The sequence below is a fragment of the Cyprinus carpio genome, chromosome A3, assembly GCF_018340385.1.
Source record: "Cyprinus carpio isolate SPL01 chromosome A3, ASM1834038v1, whole genome shotgun sequence".
In the NCBI taxonomy this organism is placed as follows: domain Eukaryota; kingdom Metazoa; phylum Chordata; class Actinopteri; order Cypriniformes; family Cyprinidae; genus Cyprinus; species Cyprinus carpio.
The window spans coordinates 5,315,989-5,341,625 of record NC_056574.1 but is presented as its reverse complement, the minus strand read 5'-3'; the positions used below and the strand labels follow the sequence as shown (position 1 = coordinate 5,341,625).

The following is a 25,637-nucleotide window of genomic DNA, read 5'->3' as shown; positions in this document are numbered from 1 at the left end:
CTTTTTTAGATTTCTAATTTTATTCTTCTTCTTTGGAACACTAAAGTCTGTGACAGCCGAGCTAGTTTGCAAAAGTACGGAAATCGGTAAGGATGCATCTTGCAAAGAGATAATCATAGTCAGTTCGGATTTCAGCCAACCAAACTGTAATCATTTAGTTATCTAAAAACAAATATCTACTCAGTTACAGTGGACACAATTATTGTAATGGATGCAGCTTAGGATGCTGGAATCAGGAGGATTGTATGAGAATCTACAAATGCCCTTTAGGCAAACAGTCCTCCACACCAAGAACAGTTTTAGGCAAAAATGTGTGAAGATATTACAACTGGTGTTACATCATCAGGTCACATGACCAGGAAGTTATATAGATTTGAAATTTTGAATATTTGAAAAATCACCAAAAATACACAAAATCATATTTCCAAAATCCAAGTCATGTATAATGCTTTAGAAGTGTTACTGAATATATTACAGGTGCCATATCAACTACTGTTTCTAACAGTTAAAAGAAAATGTTGGAATACAATGTAATATCAATGCAACAAGTCATAGTGAATATCCCATTCACATTTTAAAACCATTTATTAATGTCTTTCCGCTTAATCCACATCTTAACATTTTATTTGCATGATGCTTTGCATGTTTTCGAGTCTTGGAAAGTGTTGTGAATTCTTTCCTTTAAGTTTAAGACTTCTCTGGGATCTGCGTGTTTCAGTAATGGCTTGCGTAAATAACGTAGCTCCGTGTTCACAGCATGTACGGTCTTAGCGTAACTGCCTATTCACCAAGTTACTTCAGGCAGTCACAGCTCGTGCGCTCTCACTCAGGTGCAGCGTTTATGCGCAAGAGAAAGTGCTTGACAAAGTAAGTTACTTCGATGTATATTGTTAATTACCTAGATTATTTCTGAGGATTTGTTCACGTTTTAGCGCCGTTTTATGACTCTCATCCTAGTGTTTGTTTTAGTTTCGGTTTTGCTGAATCCACCAAAACGGAGTTAAGCAGAAAAATGTGTTTCATTTCTTATAATGTAGAGAAAGTAGGCCTACTCTACGTTTCGTTTGTCACTTTGTCTTTATTATTACGTTGTACTGTATGTAGAGTAATGCAGGTTCTTTTTCGTCACTAATAGCTGCATTTCCGCTCCAGACCTCACGCGCATGCGCGGGTTTTGTAACGCTATTTAAAGGCTGGGACAAACTTTATCAACCTCTGTTCACAACACAGCAGTTTTAAGAATTTTAAACAATGTACGATATGTTTTTTAAGAACAGTGGATATGATTTCTTGGATAATAAGGATTAAGCATAACCTCTTAACTTTTATGAAAGTTAAGTATTTTTAATGCAAACTTTGACAATTGCAACTATAACGTGCCATCTATATATGAATTAAAATGATCATAAACCCCGATCAGGTTTTCTGTGCCACCGATCCGAGTCACTGAATGTCGAGTATCTGCCGATACTGAGTCCCGATCCAGTACTTGTATTTTAGTGCTTGGTGCACATTTCATCTCAAGTATATTAAAGTTATTAAAATCAATCCAATGTATACAAGGATGTGCAGAGACTTACTCAGGGGCTCAAACGTCGTATGCACTTAATTTAATTACCATAATTTTTGTACGTTCTTTATGCTGTAATTAAATGTAATTAAACTTCAGACACAAGATTAAACGTTCCTTAAAGATAAAATGTGTTTCATTTCACCAAGTCAGAATATGGACGATTGCTTTTATTTAGCGATGTGACAGCGCGCGCACCTCCACAACTGACGCAGCACGCGAAAATACATTTTTCTGAGTTGTGAAACTTTGCATTTCATTTTTACTTCAGCTGTGTCTGACAGAAGAATGAGTTTTTCTGAGGTCAGTCTTACGATTTATAATAAATAAATAGGTTGATAAAATGTGTAAAACAATACATCAAAACAATACAAAGACGCATCTGAAATAACTAAAGGGGGCAATGATGTAATGTGTTTGTTGGGTGTAAACCATCTTGTAGCCATCTTCAAGAATCGGCTAAAAACATCTCTTCCATCTTTATTTGACCCTCTAACTCTAATTCTATTCTTAAAAAATAAATTCTTAAAAAAAATACATTTTTACATTTACTAACTGCTTTTTTTCTTTAAAAAAATAGCTTCTCTAATCTTTTGTATTCTATTTGTTTTCTTTTTATTTATAATACAATTAAGAAAAGCAAAAAAGGCCTCTAACACTAGCTTGTTCTATTTTTTTTCTATTTTATCTGTTTCCTTTTTATTTATTATATATATATATATATATATATTTTTTAAACCTTGAGACTTGTTACAGCACTTGCGTATCATTGCTCTCTTGTTGATTATGATTGATTCCATTGTCCTCATTTGTAATTCACTTTGGATAAAAGCATCTGCTAAATGACTAAATGTAAATGTAAACAAACCTGTTGTTGCAACAACTATGAAATTTAAAGCTACCAAACAATTTACAGATGGCAGAGCACTAAATAATATTACTACATAAAACAAAAATGAAAATTGTAAACTAGTGTTAAAACTAGAAAGCCAAACTTTAAATACTCTGTATTCTATTTCATCATTTAATTCCCTTTTCACATTCATCTTGATTGAGGGAGCTAAATTGCTGAATCAAGGAGAAATCCACCTGCATGTTACAGTACACACCAAAGCAAACCAGTTTAATCCAGTTAGCATGAAGTTAAAATGAATTTAACAAATAGAACACGTTCTTGCATTTTTGAATCAAGTAAAAAGATTAAATGTTCAGGCACATGAGACCCACTATAATCCCATCCAATGACCAACCCTTATAAACTATAAAATAATCATCTGTTGTGTTCTCTCTCTGTCTGTGACTTCATAGTTAAATGGCAGAAGCCAGTATCTCATGGGCTGAGGATCAGTTCAGCTGTTCAGTGTGTCTGGATCTGCTGAAGGATCCGGTGACGATTCCCTGTGGACACACTTACTGTAAGAGATGCATCACAAACTACTGGAATCAGGAGGATCGGAAGGGTATCCATGAATGTCCATTATGCAAACAGACCTTCACACCAAGACCTGTTTTAGCTAAGAATGTGGTGATTGCTGAAATGGTGGAGAAACTGAAGAAGACGAGACGCCAAGCTGCTTCTGCAGTTCATCGCGCTGGATCTGGAGATGTTCAGTGCGGCTCCTGCACTGGAATTAAACAGAAAGCAGTGAAATCATGTCTGGAGTGTCGTATCTCTTACTGTCAAACTCATCTTGAACAGCATGAGAATCTCTTCAGAGGCAAAGGACACAATCTGATGGACGCCACTGGACGCCTGCAGGAGTTGATCTGTCCTCAACATGATAAAACGCTGGAAATTTACTGCCGTACTGATCAGCAGTGTATCTGTATACTGTGTTTGATGGATGAACACAAAAATCATGACATTGTATCAACTGCAGCAGCGAGAACAGAGAAACAGGTACTGCTCCATACTGGATTTCCCTAGATTATTCACTTTTAGTATTGTAGTATTTGTCCTGTGTATTCCTATTTCTGTCTCCTACAGAGACTTTTGAAGGAAACACAGATGAAATTACAGAAGATAATCCAGCAGAGAGAGAAAGATCTTCAGGAGCTGAGAGAGGCTGTGGATTCTCATAAGGTGAGTTTAGAGAAAAAACATCTGTCGACAGCTACAAAAGAAGTGCAGTGCATACTGCTCAGCATTCGTTTATGTACTGAACTGCACATAACACGTGGCATTTTTATGTTTGTGGATTGTTTTGTGCATTCTTCTGGTGCATGAATTTGTGAATTGAGCACAATGCATTTGATGTGTGCTGCATGTGTGGGAGGTTATGACACTGTTTTTGACATTTCTTTTTATTATCAATGTTGTTTGTAATGTGTTTAACAGCGCTTTGCACAGACAGCAGTGGAGGACAGTGAGAGGATCTTCACTGAACTCATCCGCTCCATTGAGAAACATCACTCTGAGGTGAAGCAGCTGATCAGAGATCAGGAAAGAGCTGCAGTGAGTCGAGCTGAAGAACAGCTAGAGAGACTGAAGAAGGAGATCGATGATCTGAAGAGGAAATATGCTGAGATGGAGCAGATTTCACAGACAGATGATCATGTTAATTTCCTCCAGGTAATTTGGTGTATTTTATCAGACATTTAAGATATGTTTGTTGAATAGCCTGAATGAAGCCATGATTTTAGGCCTCTGTTTAACACGGTATTTCTCACTTCTGCTGAATTTGCGACTGCACTGATACCAAGGGCTCTTTTAGGCCACATGGCCTTCAAACATGTCCTTTTGGTAAAAATAATGAGGCAAACACACTTTATAATCACTTTGTGACATTTTGACACAGTTGGCAGTCTGCCACCTTTACAAAACAGAACAACAATTAATGAGGTGACCATGGTGTAAGAATTAGGGAGTATTGGGGAGTTTTTCAGGAAGAGAAAGGGAGGAGAACACCTTCAATAAGACCATTGGATAAAAACTGTTTAAAAGTGTGAGCTGCAAGTGAGATGGTCAGATGTTCTCGACATCTTGGCTTTGTTGTCTTCTTGCAATTGAGTCTAATTTTGACTTCTGGAACTCTGCCTCCTGAGGTTTATTTTGCAAGACAGAGAAGACTTTTCATCACAACAGTCACGGTACTGAGGACTTTAACAAGCTTTTGTGATTACAGAGAGTTTGTGTTTCTGTCTTTGTGTCTGTAGGGTTTTACGTCTGTCTCTCTCTCTGGATTTACAAATGGCATCATTGTCAGTTCTGATCTCTCTTTTGATGATGTCGTGAAATCTGTCTCTCAACTCAGAGACAAACTGCAGCAGTTCTCCACAGAGACTATAGAAAACATATCTGGAACAGGTGAATATTGATTTATTCTCAGAAATAAAGTTGAGCATTATTCATTAGATCAGTGGTTCCCAAACTTTTTCTCCCAGGTTCCCCTTTTGCAGAGAAAAATATTTTCAGGCCTGCTTTTTTATGCTCACCAAGGCTGCATTTATTTATTAAAAATACAGTAATATTGTGAAATGTGTCTGTTTAAAATATCTATTTGAATGTTTTAACATATACTGTATTCCTTTGATCAAAGCTGAATGTTCAGCATCATTACACCAGTCTTCAGTGTCACATGATCTTTCAGAAATTATTCAAATATGCTGATTTGCTGCTGACACCACTTTGCATTATTAGATAAAAAAATAGTTGTAGTTTAATTTCTTGTTGACAGAGAATTAAAGTGCTTGCACTGATACACACGTGTTCTTTGGTGTTCACAGTGAAACGTGTCCAGGTCATTTTCCCTCCTGATTATGACACAAGAGAGGAGTTCCTACAGTGTGAGTCACTATGAAAAACTGCTTCAATAAATAACTGATGAAACCGATAATGAAAACCAACTGCATTATGAAACAGATTTTACAAGTCAGAGAGAGACGCATATCCCAACTTTATTATTATACCCAGCTAATGTGTTATATTAATGAACTAAAGTCATGAGTGATTATGTGTTTATCTCCATCAGATTCTCATCTCTTGACTCTGGATCTGAACTCAGTGCATAACTGGCTCTGTCTGTCTGAAGGAAACACAGTGATGACTGTCTCTGTCACAGATCAACATTATCCTGACCATCCAGACAGATTTGATTCTTGGGCCGAGGCGTTGTGTAGAGAGAGTGTGACTGGACGCTGTTACTGGGAGCTGGAGTGGACTGGTAATGGGAGATTAGGAGTAGATATAGGAGTGACATATAAGAGCATCAGCAGGAAGGATGAGGGTCCTCCGAGTGCAGCTGGATGTAATGATCAGTCCTGGAGTTTGTTCTGCTCTCCAGACTGTTGCTCATTCTGGCACAGTAACATGGAGACTAAACTCCCTGTGGTGTCCAGCAGTAGAGTAGGAGTGTATGTGGATCACAGCGCAGGGGTTTTGTCCTTCTACAGAGTCTCAGACACAATGAGCCTCATCCACAGAGTCCAGACCACATTCACTCAGCCGCTCTATGTCATGTATGGATTAGGTGATGATTCATCAGTGAAACTGTGCCATCTGACCAGTTAACTTATACAGACACTCTACAGATTATTTTGCCATCCCATGATGAATCTGTATCAGTAAGATATCATGGGGCTTATTTTCCAATCATGAATATAATGAAAATTTATAACAGATATAACAAGAGTAAATCTTCTCATCAGATGAGTATAATAATGGCTGTAATGTATAGGAACAGATAATGAATGCAGATTTTTTTTATTATTATTATTATTTTTGTTTTTTACATAACTCTTGTTTGGCTGTCAGAAGTTATTTTTATACAACATAGAACACTTTCATATAGTTGTATTGAATTACAGTTGTCTTGATATCTACACATGCTGCTAGTCATCTAGTCAGTTTTAGTTTTCCAATATAAACATTTACTGTACAGTCACAGTTTATTTTGAATAATCACAATTTTTTTGTATGGAAAATGTTTGGCAGTTAAAAACAATGTACTAAAAATGTATTAAGCTAGCTGAAATCTAGTATTTTATTGCATTTGTTGAAACATTGCGCTCAAATGTTTAAGTGCAGAGTATGTTCATTTAAAACCAAAATGAAATCTCCCACAATTGTGCTAAAAAGAATACTCTGCTAAAAGAATAACTTACTGGGTATTTTGTCAAATGTTTTATTTTGGGTACAAGTTCTTTTCCTTTTTTCACTAAAATGCATTTAGTAATGTTAATGGATGAGATTTTTTATTTTATTTTGTTTTTTAAACGATAATGTTCCAGTAATGCAGACAAGCAACAACAGCAACATCAAAAATATACAGCACCTGCCACAGTATTTCAATCATTAAAACAGATGATGGATCCTCTATACAGGTAAGCAGATCAAAACAGATCAGCCTAGAATATGAATGTAATATGCTAAATTAAACAATGAGCGGTTTCTTTGTAGGTTTTTTTTTTGTGTGTGTGTCTGTGTGTGTGTTGTTGTTGTTATGCAAAAACTTTCAATCATGATCCAGTTATGATATTGTGTTGATTTGTAATGTGCCGCGAGGTAATTGGTAAGAGTATGGAAATCAGTAATAATACAATAATAGTAAGTTCAGAGTATTTTAACATTTGGAATCTGGGATCAGAAGGGAATCTACAGCTGCCCTCAGTGCAGACAGACCTTCAGTCCAACACCAGTTTTTTCATTTGATAATAAATTGATAAGCCAAATAAATCATAAATTGGTTAGTCTTGACTGTCAGCGAATCAGCTCACGTGTGTTCTGTGCTATGCGGGACTCAAAAGACAGAAAGTGACCAGAAGAAGCAGTGAAATGTAATTTTTTTATGGGTAAAAAGGTACAAAGATGTCCTTTTAAGAGTATACTGCTACGGTGTCAAACTGTTGTACCCCAAAAGGTGCAATTTTGACCCCATTTTTTTTCTGTGTGGCCTGGATGAGTGTGAGATTTCCCGGCCTGAAATTATGTCCCAGTCAGTCCTCATCATCACACTGGATCTCTAGAGATGTTCAGTGCGACTCCGGCACTGGAATAAAAAAGATGAAGAAGTGTCGGGAGGGTTGCAAGTGGAACTCTTACTGTCAAACTCACCTTGAACAGCCCGAGAATCTCTTCAGAGATAAAAAAAAAACACAATCTGATGGCCGCCACTGGACGACTGAGGGCAATGATCTGCCCCCAACATGATAAAATGCTGGAAATTTACTGCCATACCGACCAGCAGTGTATCTGTATGATGTGTTTGGTGGATAAACACAAAAATCATGACATTGTATCAACTGCAGCAGTGAGAACACAGAAACAGGTATGAATTGAAAGACTTTAGTTAATCTTGGTGATGTATTAGTATTGAACTATTTGCTTAGTATTACATTCGTACATTCTTACAAAAAAGTGCAGGTACTCTAAAGGCTAAAATATAGAAGGATATACTGCAAACCAGCCCACTTCAAGCACTGAATGTAGCCCAATTCCATCAGAAAAAAGCGGACCTGACAACCCGACAATCAAAAACGAGCTGTAGGAGTCGGATTTGACTGATCACGGGTTGAGAGGAGAGATGACTGACAGATCTGGAGGATTTGTTGCTCAAAAGATCCTGAGCTCATTAGCCGCATTTCCACTGTCGGGCCAGTGCGAGCCAGGGCTTAAAACGGGCCGGGTGGGGCTAATAGCCTCGGGCCAGTAGCACCGAGGCAAGAATAGCGCTGCGTTTCCACCATCGAGCCAGAAGCTCCGCTGCGCGTCACCAAAACCCGCCCTTTACACGCCTCTCAGGAACAACGTCATGCAATCCAATCATTTCACCAACAAAGAGAAGTTATCAGAAAACTAATAAGAAATAAGTCACTGGAAATAGCGCGATCACAAAACGAACATGATAACAGCGGCCTTTTGTTTGCTTGCTTTGTTAAATATTCAAATTCAAAAGCATCGATGTTTTACTATAAGTGATACATTGAGCATAATGAATCAATTTATCAGGACTCAAAATTAATCACACAGAAATACATGTATTTTCTATTTTATTTATTTATTTTTAACGCTTATGAAAATGAGCCTGCTTATTCAGTCGAGTCTGTTTCTGTTTATTTGTAGCCACAGTAGACTATATATGTCACATTTAGAATGAATGATAATAACTCTATTTTTATAAAAGCTCCCGAACAAAAAACATTATATGCTGTTTTATAACAAAGTTCGGGAGGAACAGTCGCAGTTCATTAACCTGATTAACACAAGTGGAGACCAATCAGTAATCAGCTCACGCCAAGGTATAAAGAACAGCAGAACCTACCTCCGTTCATTGACAGTTTTCAGCATCCCTCCTCCACCCCATTTCTCCTCACTTATAGATCCATCTACTCTTACCACAACCGGGGGGAGTACTCTGGGTTCGGGCCACATCCCGAGCTCGGAGCCCTCCACCCGGACAGCACGCCAAATACGCATAAACTTACAGTATTAATATACGTAGATGTGAACTCGTGAATATATATTTTATGATAGGCTACGTGGAGCTAAACTCTGTTACTAAATAAATACACAATTGTGATAGAGAATAAGAAGTTGATGTCTGATTTCTTCAAGTGGTTGCATTTACCATGTTTACTATGGTAATGTTAATGTCTAGCATGCAGTCTTTTACATCGCTTATACATATTTCTGCCTTGTTTAGTGATTATAATCCACATCGGATCAAATTATTTCAAACACACGCTTCTGACTGAAAGTGAGTTTTGAGTTCAACTTATTTAAAAAAAAAATTAATGCTGGTGTTATAGCTGTTAGCTTTCTGAAATGATCCGCAGAGCAAATGCTCTCTATTTTTATAAAAGCTCCCGAACAAAAACCATTATTATATTTTGATGACATGCTACTGTAACAGGTCAAATATGTGCTTCCACTTGCTGCATTTATTTTCATGTATGGCCCCTTTAATTGCACTCTCCGCCCAGATCTGGTAGGATGATGAACTGGTTCTGGTAGAGTCATTTAGACTCGCGCCAGTCGAGAGTGTGAATGACCGCATTGTGTGAGTGCTCCATGTCTTAAATATATTTTAGTAATTCTATAATCATTTTATAGGTTAATACTGAATTATATGTGTGTTTAGAAGTATGTTATATGATTTGGGTTTGTGTCACTGTTATATGTAGTGTAATATCAAGTTTAATGTTCACCTCCAGTATAATATCCACGAGGGTGATAACTGAAGCTGATCACCGCTGTTCTATGTTATCAACAGAATAAACATCCATCTTAAAATTAAGATTTGGTGTCCATCTGAGTACAACACAACGCAGAGACAACACTGTTACACTACGCGGAGCTAAACTCTCGAGACGAGACTTATGACAGATAAAATATGTTAGCTACTAAATAAATACACAATTGTGATAGAGAATAAGAAGCTGACGTCTGATTTCTCCAAGTGGTTGCATTTAGCATGTTTAGTATGGTAACGTTAATGTTTAGCGTGCATAGTCTTTTACATCGCATATACATATTTCTGCCTTTTATGGTGATTATAATCCACATCGGATCGCGTTATTTCAAACACTCGCTGCTGACTCAAAGTGAGTTTTGAGCTCAGCTTATTTTTAAAAGTTTTTAAAGTTGATGTTATAGCTGTTAGCTTTCTGAAATGATCCGCGGCGCTGATGCTCTCCAGACGCGGAGAAACTCCGCCTCTGTTCATAACCTCTCCTCTAGTCCCAGCTGGCCCGCTTTGGCCCAAGGTTTTCGTCGGGCCAAAAAACCCTGGCCATTGGCCCCGAGGAAGAACCGACGAGGCACGATCAATCCCCGGAAGTGACAGTGGAAACGCGACTGGCCCTGGCACGTACTAGCACGCCCGCTTTAAGCCCGACAGTGGAAACGCGGCTATTGACAAAGATCTGATCTTCCTTTACACAGAGCGCGGGTGAAATCGAAAGTGAACAGCCAGTGCTCATTCAAAAGAGATTAATATAGCCTACTCTACATACTGATAGCGGCTCCCTATCTCCCTAGCTATATAGACCAAAATAATTTTTTGAACCAGGCTGTAATCATGTTTTTTTATGCTGTAAAGTTGGGCATTTCAACATGGGGAGTCTATGGGACGGACTCCCTTTTGCAGCCAGCCTCAAGCGGCCAGTCGATGAATTGCAGTTTAAGTCACTTCCTTGTTGGCTTTAAGAGAAAGAACGGGTGGGTGCCGCTCGATTGAAACCAAATATTTCAGGAAGCTAATATTTTGTTACACCGGACCTGCAAGCAGAAAACTAAGACGCAGAGCGCGCTGTAAATCTCTCAAAATACAGGAGTCACTTATTCACAGCTTTGATTTAGTGAGTGCATTTTGCTCTTTTTTGAGGATTTATTCAAGCTTTAGTTTTTTATGACTTTAAGAGTCTCTATGTTGTAGTTGTAGTTTCGGTTTTGCTGAATCCACCCTAAACGGATCGTATGTGTGACCGAGCTTACGCCTCGGGTTTGCCTAAACACTTTTCAAATAATAAAATAAAGAAAGCAAAACTCAAGTATTATATGAACGATGTAGTTCTTATTCTTATTAACTCCAAAGAAACTCACATGGCACAACTAGGCGCTCTTGTTAACATGTGCGTGCCCCGAGGGACAGAAGAGCAATACACAAACGCAAACCTACAGCCTTGACATCAACTTCAAAATTTATGTTAAAGATGGATAAAATGGGGTTTATTTCTTTTAATATAGAATGTAAGTACTCAATAAAAGTTTAGACTAATGCATATTATTTTACGTCACAATTTTAAATCAGCTGCGTTTCTGCTCAGATGTAACGCGCACGCGCGATCTTTGATTTTTCTTAGATTAACAGGACATTCGAACAATATTTATCAGACTCACATCACATCGTGGCAGTTTTAAGTATTTTGAACAATACCCCTGATAGCACACGTACATCACGGAGAAGTCTATTTGGCGTCTGCATTTACATCTGTAATATGTTTTAAAGTGTTTGCTCATCTGCAATCCGTCTATAGGATGTCAATTAGACATTTATAAATTGTCTTTAAGATGTTTATGATTTAGAATGAATGTAAAACTGTAATCTTATCTGACAGATGTTTGTACAAAGCAGATTCTTTCCAGATGAAGTGATCTTTGACAGACTTCTTGCAGATACCTGTGCCATCTGGGATGCGTTATGCTTAAAATAATTTTGGATATCATAATTGGATATTTATGCATAAAAGCTGAACTTTTACAAAATATCCATCAGTTGTTTTTTTTCTTTCTTTTTTTTATGATAGAACCTTAGTAAGTAGAACTAAAACTAAAACAGCCATGTATTATTTAAAATTGTCATAAACAGAATAATTATCACATCCCTTTTCACATTCATCTTGATTGAAGGGGCTAATTTTCAGATTTAAGAGCGAAATCAGCCTGTATGTTACATACTTAATCAAATCAGTGAACTACAACTGAAATCATGAATTTAATAAATACATGTGACTTGCTCATTTCAATCAAGTCAAAAGAACAATTGGTCAGACATGTGAGACGCTCTAATAATCCCACCCAATGACTGAATCAAAGGAACACGAATAGTGCATTTATAAACTAATCAGCTGTTATGTTCTCTGTCTGTTTGTGTGTTATACAGTGAAATGGCAGAAGCCAGTATCTCCTGGACTGAGGATCAGTTCCGCTGTTCAGTGTGTCTGGATCTGCTGAAGGATCCAGTGACGATTCCCTGTGGACACACTTACTGTATGATCTGCATCACAGACGTCTGGAATCAGGATCAGAAGGGAATCTACAGCTGTCCTCAGTGCAGACAGACCTTCAGTCCAAGACCAGTTTTAAGTAAAAATGTGATGTTTGCTGAAATGGTGGAGAAACTGAAGAAGACGAGACGCCAAGCTGCTCCTGCGGTTCATCGCGCTGGATCTGGAGATGTTCAGTGCGGCTCCTGCACTGGAATTAAACTGAAAGCAGTGAAATCTTGTCTGGAGTGTCGTATCTCTTACTGTCAAACTCATCTTGAACAGCATGAGAATCTCTTCAGAGATCAAAAACACAATCTATTGGACGCCACTGGACGCCTGCAGGAGCTGATCTGTCCTCGACATGATAAAATGCTAGAAATTTACTGCCGTACTGATCAGCAGTGTATCTGTATACTGTGTTTGATGGATAAACACAAAAATCATGACATTGTATCAACTGCAGCAGCGAGAACAGAGAAACAGGTACTGCTCCATACTGGATCTCATGAGCGATGGTTCATGTTGTTTCTCTCCTTATTTGTTGGGTTTTCTCTCAGTTAGGGAAATTAATTAAAAATGTCAGTGAAGACATGGTGATTCAGCAGAAATATAATATCAAGGGTTTTTTTTTTCAAGAAAATCACGATTCACGATTTTATCACGATTCTGTTTCATGTTGGTTTTACTATTTTGCAAGCTGTCTGTGCAGTACAGCCAAACTAATTTCCATATTTGAAAAAAAAAGGTCTTATAAGCTCACAAACTATAAAATAAAAAAGAATGGCAGACATTTTGGCCAAATTTGGCGAAGATAAAATTCCTTGAAATTGTTTTATCTTTGTTATTAAAAAATAAGAACAAAGATACACATTACAAATACACATAATATACACATAAAACAAACAATGCTTTATTTTTCAGATACAGTAGGTGTATTTAGCAGGAGCATTCAAGAAATTGAATGAACTAATATGAAAATAAAACACTATACTGTACACTTTACTGTATAAATTATACATTGATTCTTATTAAAGCAACTGTATTTATGTTCTTGAGTCAAGAGCAGTGAGTGATTTTTCCCACTGTGTTTTGTTGTTTTATCAACATTAAAGGGATAGTTCGCCGGAAATGAAAAGTATGTCATCATTTGCTCACTCTCAAGTTGTTTTAAACTTGAATGAGTTTGTTTCTTCTGTTGAACATTAAAGTTATTTGGAAGAATTCAAAGACCAGCAACTGATTGGTTACCCACATTCTTCAAAATGTCTTCTTTTGTGTAAAGTAATTAATACAGGTTTGGGACAACATGAGCGTGAGTAAATAATAAGAGAATTTAAATTTTTGATTGAATATTCCTTTAATGACAAGCGGCAGCATGTTTAGTACTATTAGTCTGCTGTCACTTTAAAACCTGCACGCATACCTTTTTCTCTCAACTGTTTACTTTCACTTACAGGTTCATCTCAGTAAATTAGAATGTTGTGGAAAACATAATAAATTAGAATACTTAATAAGACCTTTAAAAAAACATTCTTAGTTTATTGTTAGCCTTCTGGAAAGTATGTTCATTTACTGTACATGTAATCAATACTTGGTAGGAGCTCCTTTTGCTTTAATTACTGTCTCAATTCGGCGTGGCATGGAGGTGATCAGTTTGTGGCACTGATGAGGTGGTATGGAAGCCCAGGTTTCTTTGACAGTGGCCTTCAGCTCATCTGCATTTTTTGGTCTTTTGTTTCTCATTTTTCTCTTGACAATACTCCATAGATTCTCTCTGGGGTTCAGGTCTGGTGAGTTTGCTGGCCAGTCAAGCACACCAACACCATGGTCATTTAACCAACTTTTGGTGCTTTTGGCAGTGTGGACAGGTGCCAAATCCTGCTGGAAAATGAAATCAGCATCTTCAAAAAGCTGGTCAGCAGAAGGAACCATGAAGTGCTCCAAAATTTTTTGGTAAACGGGTGCAGTGACTTTGATTTTCAAAAAACACAATGGACCAACACCAGCAGATGACATTGCACCCCAAATCATCACAGACTGTGGAAAACTTAACACTGGACTTCAAGCAGCTTGGTCTATGAGCTTCTCCACCCTTCCTCCAGACTCTAGGACCTTGGTTTCCAAATGAAATACAAAACTTGCTCTCATCTGAAAAGAGGACTTTGGACCACTGGGCAACAGTCCAGTTCTTTTTCTCATTAGCCCATGTAAGACACCTCAGGAGTGGCTTAACAAGAGGAATACGACAACTGTGGCCAAATTCCTTGACACGTCTGTGTGTGGTGGCTCTTGATGCCTTGACCCCAGCCTCAGTCCATTCCTTGTGAAGTTCACTCAAATTCTTGAATTGATTTTGCTTGAAAATCCTCACAAGGCTGTGGTTCTCTCGGTTGGTTGTGCATCTTTTTCTTCCACACTTTTTCCTTCCACTCAACTTTCTGTTAACATGCTTGGATACAGCACTCTGTGAACAGCCAGCTTCTTTGGCAATGAATGTTTGTGTCTTACCCTCCTTGTGAAGGGTGTCAATGATTGTCTTCTGGACAACTGTCAGATCAGCAGTCTTCCCCGTGATTGTGTAGCCTAGTGAACCAAACTGAGAGACCATTTTGAAGGCTCAGGAAATCTTTGCAGGTGTTTTGAGTTGATTAGCTGATTGGCATGTCACCATATTCTAATTTGTTGAGATAGTGAATTGGTGGGTTTTTGTTAAATGCGAGCCAAAATCATCACAATTAAAAGAACCAAAGACTTAAACTACTTCAGCCTGTGTGCATTGAATTTATTTAATACATGAGTTTCACAATTTGAGTTGAATTAATTAAATAAATGAACTTTTCCACGACATTCTAATTTATTGAGATGCACCTGTAAGACATAACCAACGGTGTTTACATGTAAACCTTGAGTGTTTTTTACAGTATTACCACAATCAGACACCAAAGAAAACGTAGTCCAGGAATCTGGCTCAGTTTGACAGGCTTTTTAGTGTTCACAATCAGAAAAAGCACATGTCAGGACAGCACATGAATGAAATGCTTAATGACTGTGAATAGGTGCAGTGTCCCGTGAGTGTAACTCTACTGCTAAATAATTTGATGTGAATGTATGTGGCGTTGTACAGTACATTGAGATGGAGGCGCGAGAACTGATTGAATGTGCACTGCAGCACGATACTACAATATTTTTTCAAAAGCAGATCGTGGAGACATTTTCAAAAGTCATCATATCGCACACCCTTATAAAGACATTATAGTGTTATAAAAGATTTATATTTTTAAAAAATGCAGTTCTTTTGAAATTTATTCATCAAATAATGTTTTCTGTAGAGACATTTTGAGGAAATGCAGAGAAAATTCCAGAAACTAATCCAGCAGAAAGAGAAAGATCTTCAGAAGCTGAGAAAGGCTGTGGACTCTCATAAGGTGAGTTTAGAGAAGAAGAAAAGTTTGAGACTCTCCTACAGTTCTGAAGCTCTTTTAGTCCCACAGAAGCCACTGTTGTTGTTTGATGTACTGATACTAGTGAATGAGCTGATAGTGATGTGTGTCCTGTAACAGCGTTCTGCACAGACAGCAGTGGAGGACAGTGAGAGGATCTTCACTGAACTCATCCGCTCCATTGAGAAACATCACTCTGAGGTGAAGCAGCTGATCAGAGATCAGGAAAGAGCTGCAGTGAGTCGAGCTGAAGAACAGCTAGAGAGACTGAAGAAGGAGATCGATGATCTGAAGAGGAAAGATGCTGAGCTGAAGCAGCTTTCAGAAACACAGGATCATGTTTATTTCCTGAAGGTATTTACATTTAATCATTTAACCTTTTTTTTTTAATTTATTTAGCAGGTATAACAGAGAGAGGTTTTCTCAAACATGCAGGATGGGTGATGTTAAGCTTCTTTATTTACAGTGAGTTTTTGTCTTTGTGTCTGTAGAGTTTGTCTTCTGTCTCTCTCTCTGGATCTACAGACAGCCTCAAGGTCAGTGCTCATCTCTCTTTTGATGATGTAGTGAAATCCGTCTCTCAACTCAGAGACAAACTGCAGCAGTTCTGCACAGATGACATACAGAAGATATCTACAAGAGGTAAATACTGGTTTATTTGTGGAAATTGTTATGTTAATTTTAATTTCCTCTTGACGTGACAATTAAACAGCAGATGTGTTTTGAAGTGAAAACCGTCCAGGTCATTCTGACTCCTGAATATGAGACCAGAGAGGTGATTCTACCCTGTGAGTTACTCTGAATAATTAACACAACAAATAATAATCAGAAATATTTGTCATTTTGGATTAGTTAAACTTATGAATTAAAAACTTAATTAGTGATGGATCCATTAGTCACTTTACAGTACAAATCTCAGTAACAGTACAAGTGCAATAACAGTTAAACTAAAACTATTAATTTTGAAAGAATATATGTGGATATATGTAGAAAAAAAAATGTAGGTTTAGATTTTACATTAACCATATGTGTCACTTGTAATGTTATTTTATCAGGTTTAGCCCTTAGCATACAAGAATAAATTACAGTAACACATTCATATGAGGTGAGACACTGTTACATGTTAAATAATAAGTTTATACGTACCATCATTGTACAGAGTGTTTACCTTAGATTTGTTCCCTAAATTAAATTATTCTTTATGCTCATGTGTATTATTAATGATAGAAGGTATTGAATAATTCTGTTTATCTCCATCAGATTCCCATCCACAGATGTTTTTTGATGAGGAGCGCTCATTTAATAGCGGATGGCAGTACGAAATGGGCGTAAACGATTACGATTTCGAACATACCGTCCCCCCCCCCTTCAGTCCCCTGTAAGCTTATTTGGGGTGGGGGGAGGCAAACCTCCTGCCCCCGCCCCGTAAGTATATTTGGGGGGTGGGGGGCGTAAGCATATTAAGTTGGGGGACTCCTACCTTTGTAAACCTACTTAAGCTTAAGTAGTCCTTACAATAAACGTTTTACTGTGATTTACGTAAACAGTTTATTTTGAATAATCACAATCTACTGAAATAAAATGTTTGGCAGTTAAAAATGTGTAAATTGCCTGTTGTTTGCACAGATTTGCCCGTCTGTTTGTTAGCTTGGTTTGTCTTAAGTTTTTGTTTGTTAAATGGAGACAGATTATGTGCCAAATGCTGTAATGTGTCCTTACTGAAATCTAGTGTTTTCATTTGATTTTTTTTTTAAACATTCAAAAATATATTAAATGAATGTGTGACCATTTAAAGCCTGAATAAAATATCCCTGAATCTGCTCTTCACAATGTTTGTAAAATGTTTTGATTCGGTTACAATTTCTTCCCTTTTTGGAATAAAATATTCAGTATAGACAGAACTTCTAAGCATTATTTAAAGCACTGAACGGGGTTTAGCAATGTGGTTGGAGAGATTTTAAAAGAGGATAGAGAAACTATTATCATGATGTTTCAGTAATGCAGACAAACAACATCAACAACAAATTGAACGGACACAAACCTGAGCTGACAAAACTAGTTTAAATGAATTTAGTTGATTTAACTACAGAACAGCTGGTTGCTTGTTCATGTTGAAAAAAAAAACAAAAATGCCTTAGAGAAATGCAATCAATAATAATATTAATATAAAAATCTGCTGATTTGCTTTCTTTGTAGTGTTTGTGTGTGTGTGTGTGTGTGTGTGTGTGTGTGTGTGTGTGTGTGTGTGTGTGTGTGTGTGTGTGTGTGAAATGTTTCAGTTTCAGTCATGATCCAGTTTTGATACTGTGCTGATGTGTTGTTGTCAGGAACTATCAGTATTTGGTTTATTTAGTTTTCATTATCATGGACTTTTAGTTGGTTTTGTTTCATTTCCTCTTGTCTTTGTTCTAGTTTCCTACTCTATTTAGTCACTCTAGTGAATAAAAAATCTTTTTGGAACCTTTTGCTTCTTCTTCTTCTTCTTCTTTGGAACACTAAAGTCTGTGACAGCCGTGAGGTAGTTTGCAAAAGTACGGAAATCGGTAAGGTTGCATCTTGCAAAGAGATAATCATAGTTCGGATTTCATGCCAACCAATCTTTAATGATTTAATTATGAAGGATCCAGTGACGATTCCCTGTGAACACAGTTATTGTAATGGATGCATCTTAAGACGCTGGAATCAGGAGGATTGGACGAGAATCTACAAATGCCCTTTAGGCAAACAGTCCTTCACACCAAGAACAGTTTTAGGCAAAAATGTGTTGATTGCTGAAATGATGGTGGAGAAACTGAAGAAGATGAGACTTCTGGAGATGTTCAGTGTGAGTCCTGCACTGAAATTAAAGCAAAGAAAGCAGTGAAATCATGTCTGGAGTGTCGAAGCTCTTACTGTCAAACTCACCTTGAACAGCATGAGAATCTCTTCAGAGGTAAAGGACACAATCTGATGGATGCCACTGGACGACTCCTTCAAGGAACACAAGGAGATGTCTAGAAGAAAGTCTGAGCTGCCCTTTTTTTTTAATGCAACAAGAGGACAGTCAGATTTTTGATGACTAAAAAGGATGAAAGCACCATAAAATTTTCCTAAAAGTCATCAATTCATCAGAATACATGCAAGTGGGATATTTTCAGTGAATATAGACTTAAATTCCAGGCAGTTCTTGACACAAAACTAGTGTATTGCTTTAGAAGACCTGGAATTTTTTGCACAGGTCATATGGTCTCTTTTATGGTACTTTAATGATGCTTTTTGTGCATTTTGGAGCTTGACGGTAAAAATCACTCTCCACTTTCATTATATTGAAAAAAAGCTCGGACATCAAACAAACATCATTGTATTCTAGAAGAAAGATTTTTGGGTGAACTATTTCTTTAAGACTCTCGTCCAATCAGTCGGTGATGTTCCCATAAGCAGTGCTGTGTTAAGTTACTTTTAAAAGTATTTCACAGTATTGCGTTACTCCATAAAACAAATTTAATATGGGGGATATTTAAGTTGGAGGGACCCAAACCCCCGGCCACCACCCACCCACCCTGTGATTTACATAAAGTTGATTTTGAATAATCACAATTTACAAAAGTAAAATATTTGACAGGTGATAATGTTTAAATTGCCCATTGTTTGCACAGATTTGCCTATCTGATGGTTTGATTGGTTTGTCTTAGGTTTTTGTTTGTTAAATAGTGATAGATGATGCGTCAAATACTAATGTGACTTTATAAAGTCTATAGAATTTTCTTTACATTTTTGAAACATTCACATGTATGAGTGTATGTTAATTTAAAACCTAAATAAATTACCCCACAATGTTGCAGTCCACTTGCAGGCATATCCAGCCAGGTATTTTCACAATGTTTGTAAAATGTTTTAGTTTGGTTACAAATCCTTTCCTTTTTTGACTGACACACATTTATGCAGAACTTCACAGTATTGAGAGCACTGAAGTTTCTGAAGGGGTTTAGGAATGTGGTTGGGTGAGATCTGAAAGAGGTTAGAGAAAAATGTTGCAGTAATGTGCGCAAGCAACAAAACCGGAGAAACACGCTAAGCATGAGGACAGCTGTTTATCTTTCCACATGGTGCTTGTTTGTGTAGGAAAAGTTTCAGTCATGTGACTGGGGAGTTGTGAAGATGAAAACCTCCATTTTGAACTGCCGTACAGACGTGTCAATTTTCCATCTGTTTTAAGCCAAAATATTTAGCTCACCTCTGAACAGAGTGCCAGTTTTGCACACTTGCGATCCATATACAGCACCTGCCTTAGTATTTCAATCACTAAAACAGCCAGCCATTGTAAAACTTGAAAAAAACGAAAGCGTTAATAAGCCCTATTAAAAACACAATTCAATATACACATTATTGATAATGGGTATTCTATACCAGCCAGCAGATGAGAATATGAACGCAACACGCTAAATTGCACTTTATTTAGTATAATGGTTTTCTTTGGGGGAAAAAGTTTCAAATTCAATGAAGTTTTCATCATGAACCCGTTGATATTGTGGTCATTCGTATTGTGGCATGATGCATCCTGCAAAGAGACAATCATGGTCATTTCGGTCATTGTCCACAATCACGGACAATCATTTCGGCCAACCAGACTGGAATCAGTGTAAAAAAAACTCAATAAAAACAAACAAACAAACAAAAAACCCCTGAAACAAACAAGTTACAGTAAGTCACTCCCTACAGAAAAACCTGTTTCTCAAGCATGTCATCAGGAAGATATATCAACCCTCCAGTTCATAGAAGAAGGAATTTGACTGTCGAGCTGCAGTGAGTTTCGTTTCTCTGTCTGTGTGTTCATACAGTGAAATGGCAGAAGCCAATATTTCAGTGGATCAGGATCAGTTCAGATGTTCAGTGTGTCTGGATCTGCTGAAGGATCCGGTGACGATTCCCTGTGGACACACTTACTGTAAGAGATGCATCTCAGAGTGCTGGGATCAGGAGGATCGGAAGAGAATCTACAGCTGTCCTCAGTGCAGACGGACCTTCAGCCCAAGACCAGTTTTAGGTAAAAATGTGGTGTTTGCTGAAATGGTGGAGAAACTGAAGAAGACAAGACTCCAAGCTGCTCCTGTTCCTGTTCCTGCTCGGCGTCTTCATCGCGCTGGATCTGGAGATGTTCAGTGCGGCTCCTGCACTGGAATTAAACAGAAAGCAGTGAAGACCTGTAGGGAGTGTCGGAGCTCTTACTGTCAAACTCATCTTGAACAACATGAGAATCTCTTCAGAGGTAAAGGACACAATCTGATGGACACCACTGGACGTTTGCGGCAGATGATCTGTCCTCGACATGATAAAATGCTGGAAATTTACTGCCGTACCGACCAAAGCTGTATCTGTATGATGTGTTTGATGAATGAACACAAAAATCATGACACTGTATCAACTGCAGTGGCAAGAGCAGAGAAACAGGTATGAACTGGAAAACCTTTACAGTTAATCTTGATGTGGTCGTGATAACTACAGAATTAATCGTAATTGTAAAATTGAGGTGTGTGGCTTTACTGGCACAAACACGAACAGGAATGCATTGGCACATGCCACATCTTTCAGGGTTTGGATAAGGTTTTTTTTTTTTTTTGAATCTGATAAAACTTAAGACTCCTCAGAGATATGAAAGATGCAATACTACTCTATAGGTACTCGAGAAATCAATACTATATAGATACTAAAGAAATAAATGATGAATCTGTGTTGCAAGCATAAATGTAATTAAGCCCATCACAGTGCGTGGTAAGTCTGAATTTGTGAGCATTTCATTAAGTTTGGGGATCTTTAAAGGCTCTGATATCCAAACAGTTTTTGTGCATAAAATAAGCAAGATAGAGTTAGGCTTCTTAGGACATCAACTTCCATTAACATGGAAGAGCTTTGTGCATCCTGCCTTTTCTCAGGTTTATCAGTATTTGTGTTTCACACAGGCACATTTAGAGGAGACGGAGAAGAAAATTAATCGGAGAATCCAGAAGAGAGAGAGAGATCTTCAGGAGCTGAGAGAGGCGGTGGAGTCTCATAAGGTGAGAAAGAGAAACTGCTGACAGATGGAAAAGGATGGAAAATCCGGCCGTGATTTATTTACTCTAGTGCTGTTTGAAATCCGTTCTTCAAAGAGCATAAGAAGACGTTCTGAGCTGCTCCTTTCAATACAATAAAAGTCCACAGTCATTTTTATTATACTGTTGAGGACCAAAAGAATGAAAGCACCATAAAAAGTGACTGAAATATCAGGTTGTTTTATTTTTTCTTCACAAAAAACTGTCAAACTGCTTTTAGAAGACCTGGAATGTATTGCAATATTTTTTTAGGCTTTTGTGCATTCTGGAGCTTGATAGATAAAAAAAATATATATACTTTCATTGTAAAAAAATACATATTGTGAGTAAAAGATAAATGAAGTTTAGTAAATGGGAGAACTATTACTTTAAGACTTTCCTCTAATCAATCAGTGGGAACCATTAGTGAATGAGCAGATTGTGATGTATTTAACAGCGCTCTGCACAGTCAGCAGTGGAGGACAGTGAGAGGATCTTCACTGAACTCATCCGCTCCATTGAGAAACGTCGCTCTGAGGTGAAGCAGCTGATCAGAGATCAGGAAAGAGCTGCAGTGAGTCGAGCTGAAGAACAACTGGAGCGACTGAAGAAGGAGATCGATGATCTGAAGAGGAAAGATGCTGAGCTGAAGCAGCTTTCAGACACAGATGATCATATTCATTTCCTGCAGGTAACAGAGATCTTCTCAAACACAGGACACTGCAGGACTCAAAGACTGAGGACTTCAAAAATCTTCTCTACTTACAGGGAGTTTGTGTTCTTGTGTTTGTTTGTGTAGAGTTTGTCGTCCGCTTCTCTCTCTGGATCTACCGAAGGCGTCACTGGCGGTTCTCACATGCCTTTCGACGATGTGATAAAATCTGTCTCTCAACTCAGAGACAAACTGCAGCAGTTCTTCAGAGAGACTATGGAAAACATATCTGGAACAGGTGAATATTAATTGAACTCACCACCATTACCTGAATATAAAAATACAGCATATGTAGGTTTCATTTCCTGTTGGCGTGAGAATTAACCTGCAGATGTGTTTTGGTGTCCGTAGTGAAAACCATCCAGATCATCCAGACTCCTGAATATGACACCAGACAGGAGTTTCTACAATGTAAGTTGCTAGAAAAACCCACACTTGTTAAACACTTGTTAAGCCTTTTCTGTAGCAATTAAACACTGATCTCACCAGGACCAGTTCATCGCTCCATGATATTCAAACTCACATTTCAATATTTCAAATCAGCAATAAAATCTGACATGAATGGTATCATAAACTCTGTTTTTTAAAACATTTTTGGTATCTGTGGCTTTCAATTATGGCTGCATTTGGAAGAGCATCCTTCCCATACTTGCTCAGAAGTAATTCAGCCAGAAGCTACAAACGGTGGAAACACCACTGACTGGTGGTTTTATTTAGAAGGCGGGACTTCCTTTACTAGAGCCGCCATATTGGGCACATTTCAGTTTCTCCATTCAATCGTTCTGTGTTCCGATGTAAACTCCAAACCAGTTCTCTAGAAACGAAGATAGCAAGTAAGATGGGTTTGGTTTAATCTACAGTATCTTTATAAAATACCCACCAAATGACACACCCAAGTGTCTACCAATAAATTATAATTACATGCAAAAACAATCCCGCAGAAGTTATGTTAATGATGAAAGTCACGCTTCAAGATTTAGATGCATATTATGTGTTGTGTCCATCAGATTTCCATCAGCTCTCTCTGGATCCAAACACGGTGCACCCATGTCTCCACCTGTCTGAGGGGAACACAGCGATCACTTACACCAACACATTCTATGCTTATCCCGATCATCCAGAGCGCTTTGATTACGCTCAGGCGTTGTGTAGAGAGAGTGTGACTGGACGCTGTTACTGGGAGGTGGAGTACAGCGGCAGTGAAGGTGTGTATGTGGCAGTGGCATATAAGAGCATCGGGAGAAAGGGACAGAGCTTGGAGTGTGCATTCGGGTGTAATAATCAATCCTGGATATTGTTCTCTTCGCCCTCGATGTGCTCATTTAGTCACAACAACATCAACTCTAATCTCCCTCTAGTGTCCAGCAGTAGGATAGGAGTGTTTGTGGATCACAGGGCAGGAACTCTGTCCTTCTACAGCGTCTCAGACACAATGAGTCTCATTCACAGAGTCCAGACCACATTCACTCAGCCGCTCTGTCCCGGGTTCGGATTGGGTCTCTACTCAACCGCAAAACTGTGTCGTCTACGCAATTAAGCTTAGTTCTTATACACAGCCGAGCTCTGAACCTGCTGACAATTCTGAGTAAAGATGGATTCATGGCACCTCTGAGCAGCCGTCAGTATAAAGACATTTACATGCCACTTCCGAAGCGCTCTTATGCCACCTTTCCGGTGCAAATTTGGCAAAATAATGTTAATGATACAGCCATTGTAGAAAAATATTGCTATATCACATGAATTAAGCACCACAATAAATCAGTAAAGGTGAGATGATATGGATTTATATTTTCGAATTAATAAATCAAGTGCTGAACTTCTAAAGACTTCAGATATGACATTGTCTCCTAAGGTAATAATAATGTAATAATGGTCGTATTGTGGGTACAAATGATAATCAGAAAATTTAGATGTGGAGTGATTATGTAAATAAAATTATTTCAGGCTTTTGTGGAATTTAATGGTTACATTTTCCTTTTCATGTTAGGTTACTGAAAGAAACTCTTATATTTTTATACTTTATTTGGATTCAATAAAGAACAAGATAATTAGTGGATTTAATTTGATGTATAATCTACAGCATGCTTTAATTGCTAACAGTTTTCTTCCTTTTCTTTTGATGAACTGGACTTACAAATGCTCCGTCAAGAGTTTTTATTTACACTTCTGAAGTTTTTGTTTACACTTGTTTTTGTTCACCATCCTGGCACAAAATCCCTCGTGGGGGCGGGGCCAGGAGCTGTGCGTTCTCATTGGCTGGTGAGTTTTTGATCGACAACTTCTTGACCTCAATGTCCCCTATTGGAATAAATGAAGAAATGGATCTTGCATGTTTTTTTTAAGTTTTTTTTTTTTTTTTTCTCAGTGGCAATACCCTTCAATTGTTTAAGCTCAGCTGGTGACAATTTTTAAATGCTGTTTCTTCTATGAGCACTGAGGAAAGCTATGGTATGAAACATTTGCTCACTGGTCTGTTTTTACTTTGCACTTTTTCATCTTTTTCACATGCAAAAAGAAAAGTTAAAAATCTATTTGTGATAGACTTTGGTCTGATTGTTTTTTCAGTGTGTGGGCAGCTTTGGTTACTTGGCTGACATAACTTCTTTTGTTTAACACACATGAGAATTATTGGAGCACTCAATCTTTTCGATGTATGCAGCTGCTTCACCTGGAGCTGAAGATGTCACTTGTTGTTTACATCTGTAAGAGGCTTCCTATTTCATTTTAGTGAAATAATTCTAGTTGTTTTTGCATCTTAATTACATCAGTTAAATCCACACTTATGTGTAAGTGTAAACTTGTACCTCATAAACAGTGCATTCAGTCTTAAAGTGACAGTACCCTAGTATATCTGCTGCCATTAATGTTAATCAAACAATCTCACTGCTCTTGACTGAATCACTTTTGTAACTTTAATACGCATAAATGTATATTTAATTTACACTGTGTAGCCTATGCAGTGTTTTTTTTTACATTTGATGACTTCATGCATTTCTATAGGCCTATCGAGTACTTTACGTTTTTCGGGTAGGTCTACTTTTTTTGTATTTATGTTCTATAGTAAATTATATATATATATATATATATATATATATATATATATATATAAATTTCCCACCCGTAGTTAGGCCGCTTGAATAAATCTGAATATTGGCCTAGAT

At 37.7% G+C, this 25,637-nt stretch overlaps 2 protein-coding genes across 6 annotated transcripts; both read left to right on the top strand.

The window, feature by feature from the left end:
• Nucleotides 1-748: 748 nt before the first annotated feature.
• On the top strand, nucleotides 749-6,959 carry LOC109110585 (E3 ubiquitin/ISG15 ligase TRIM25-like). The gene is made up of 8 exons (XM_042734413.1): nucleotides 749-867; nucleotides 2,879-3,470; nucleotides 3,558-3,653; nucleotides 3,909-4,142; nucleotides 4,727-4,877; nucleotides 5,297-5,356; nucleotides 5,542-6,110; nucleotides 6,307-6,959. The coding sequence occupies exons 2-7, from the start codon at nucleotides 2,883-2,885 to the stop codon at nucleotides 6,078-6,080; spliced, it is 1,668 nt and encodes a 555-aa protein (XP_042590347.1). The 5' UTR covers nucleotides 749-867; nucleotides 2,879-2,882; the 3' UTR covers nucleotides 6,081-6,110; nucleotides 6,307-6,959.
• A 2,526-nt stretch (nucleotides 6,960-9,485) lies between these two features.
• On the top strand, nucleotides 9,486-25,016 carry LOC109046583 (E3 ubiquitin/ISG15 ligase TRIM25-like). 5 transcript variants are annotated; one of them, XM_042734387.1, is made up of 7 exons: nucleotides 9,486-9,567; nucleotides 12,172-12,760; nucleotides 15,607-15,702; nucleotides 22,222-22,455; nucleotides 22,564-22,714; nucleotides 22,828-22,887; nucleotides 23,484-25,016. In XM_042734387.1, the coding sequence occupies exons 2-7, from the start codon at nucleotides 12,176-12,178 to the stop codon at nucleotides 24,011-24,013; spliced, it is 1,656 nt and encodes a 551-aa protein (XP_042590321.1). In that variant the 5' UTR covers nucleotides 9,486-9,567; nucleotides 12,172-12,175; the 3' UTR covers nucleotides 24,014-25,016. The 5 variants fall into 5 exon arrangements, with proteins under 5 accessions (XP_042590321.1, XP_042590328.1, XP_042590336.1 ...); XM_042734394.1 differs by lacking the exons at nucleotides 22,222-22,455; nucleotides 22,564-22,714; nucleotides 22,828-22,887; nucleotides 23,484-25,016 and adding exons at nucleotides 15,838-16,071; nucleotides 16,209-16,359; nucleotides 16,446-16,505; nucleotides 16,978-17,547; XM_042734402.1 differs by lacking the exon at nucleotides 9,486-9,567 and adding an exon at nucleotides 10,828-10,867.
• The last annotated feature ends 621 nt before the right edge of the window (nucleotides 25,017-25,637 follow it).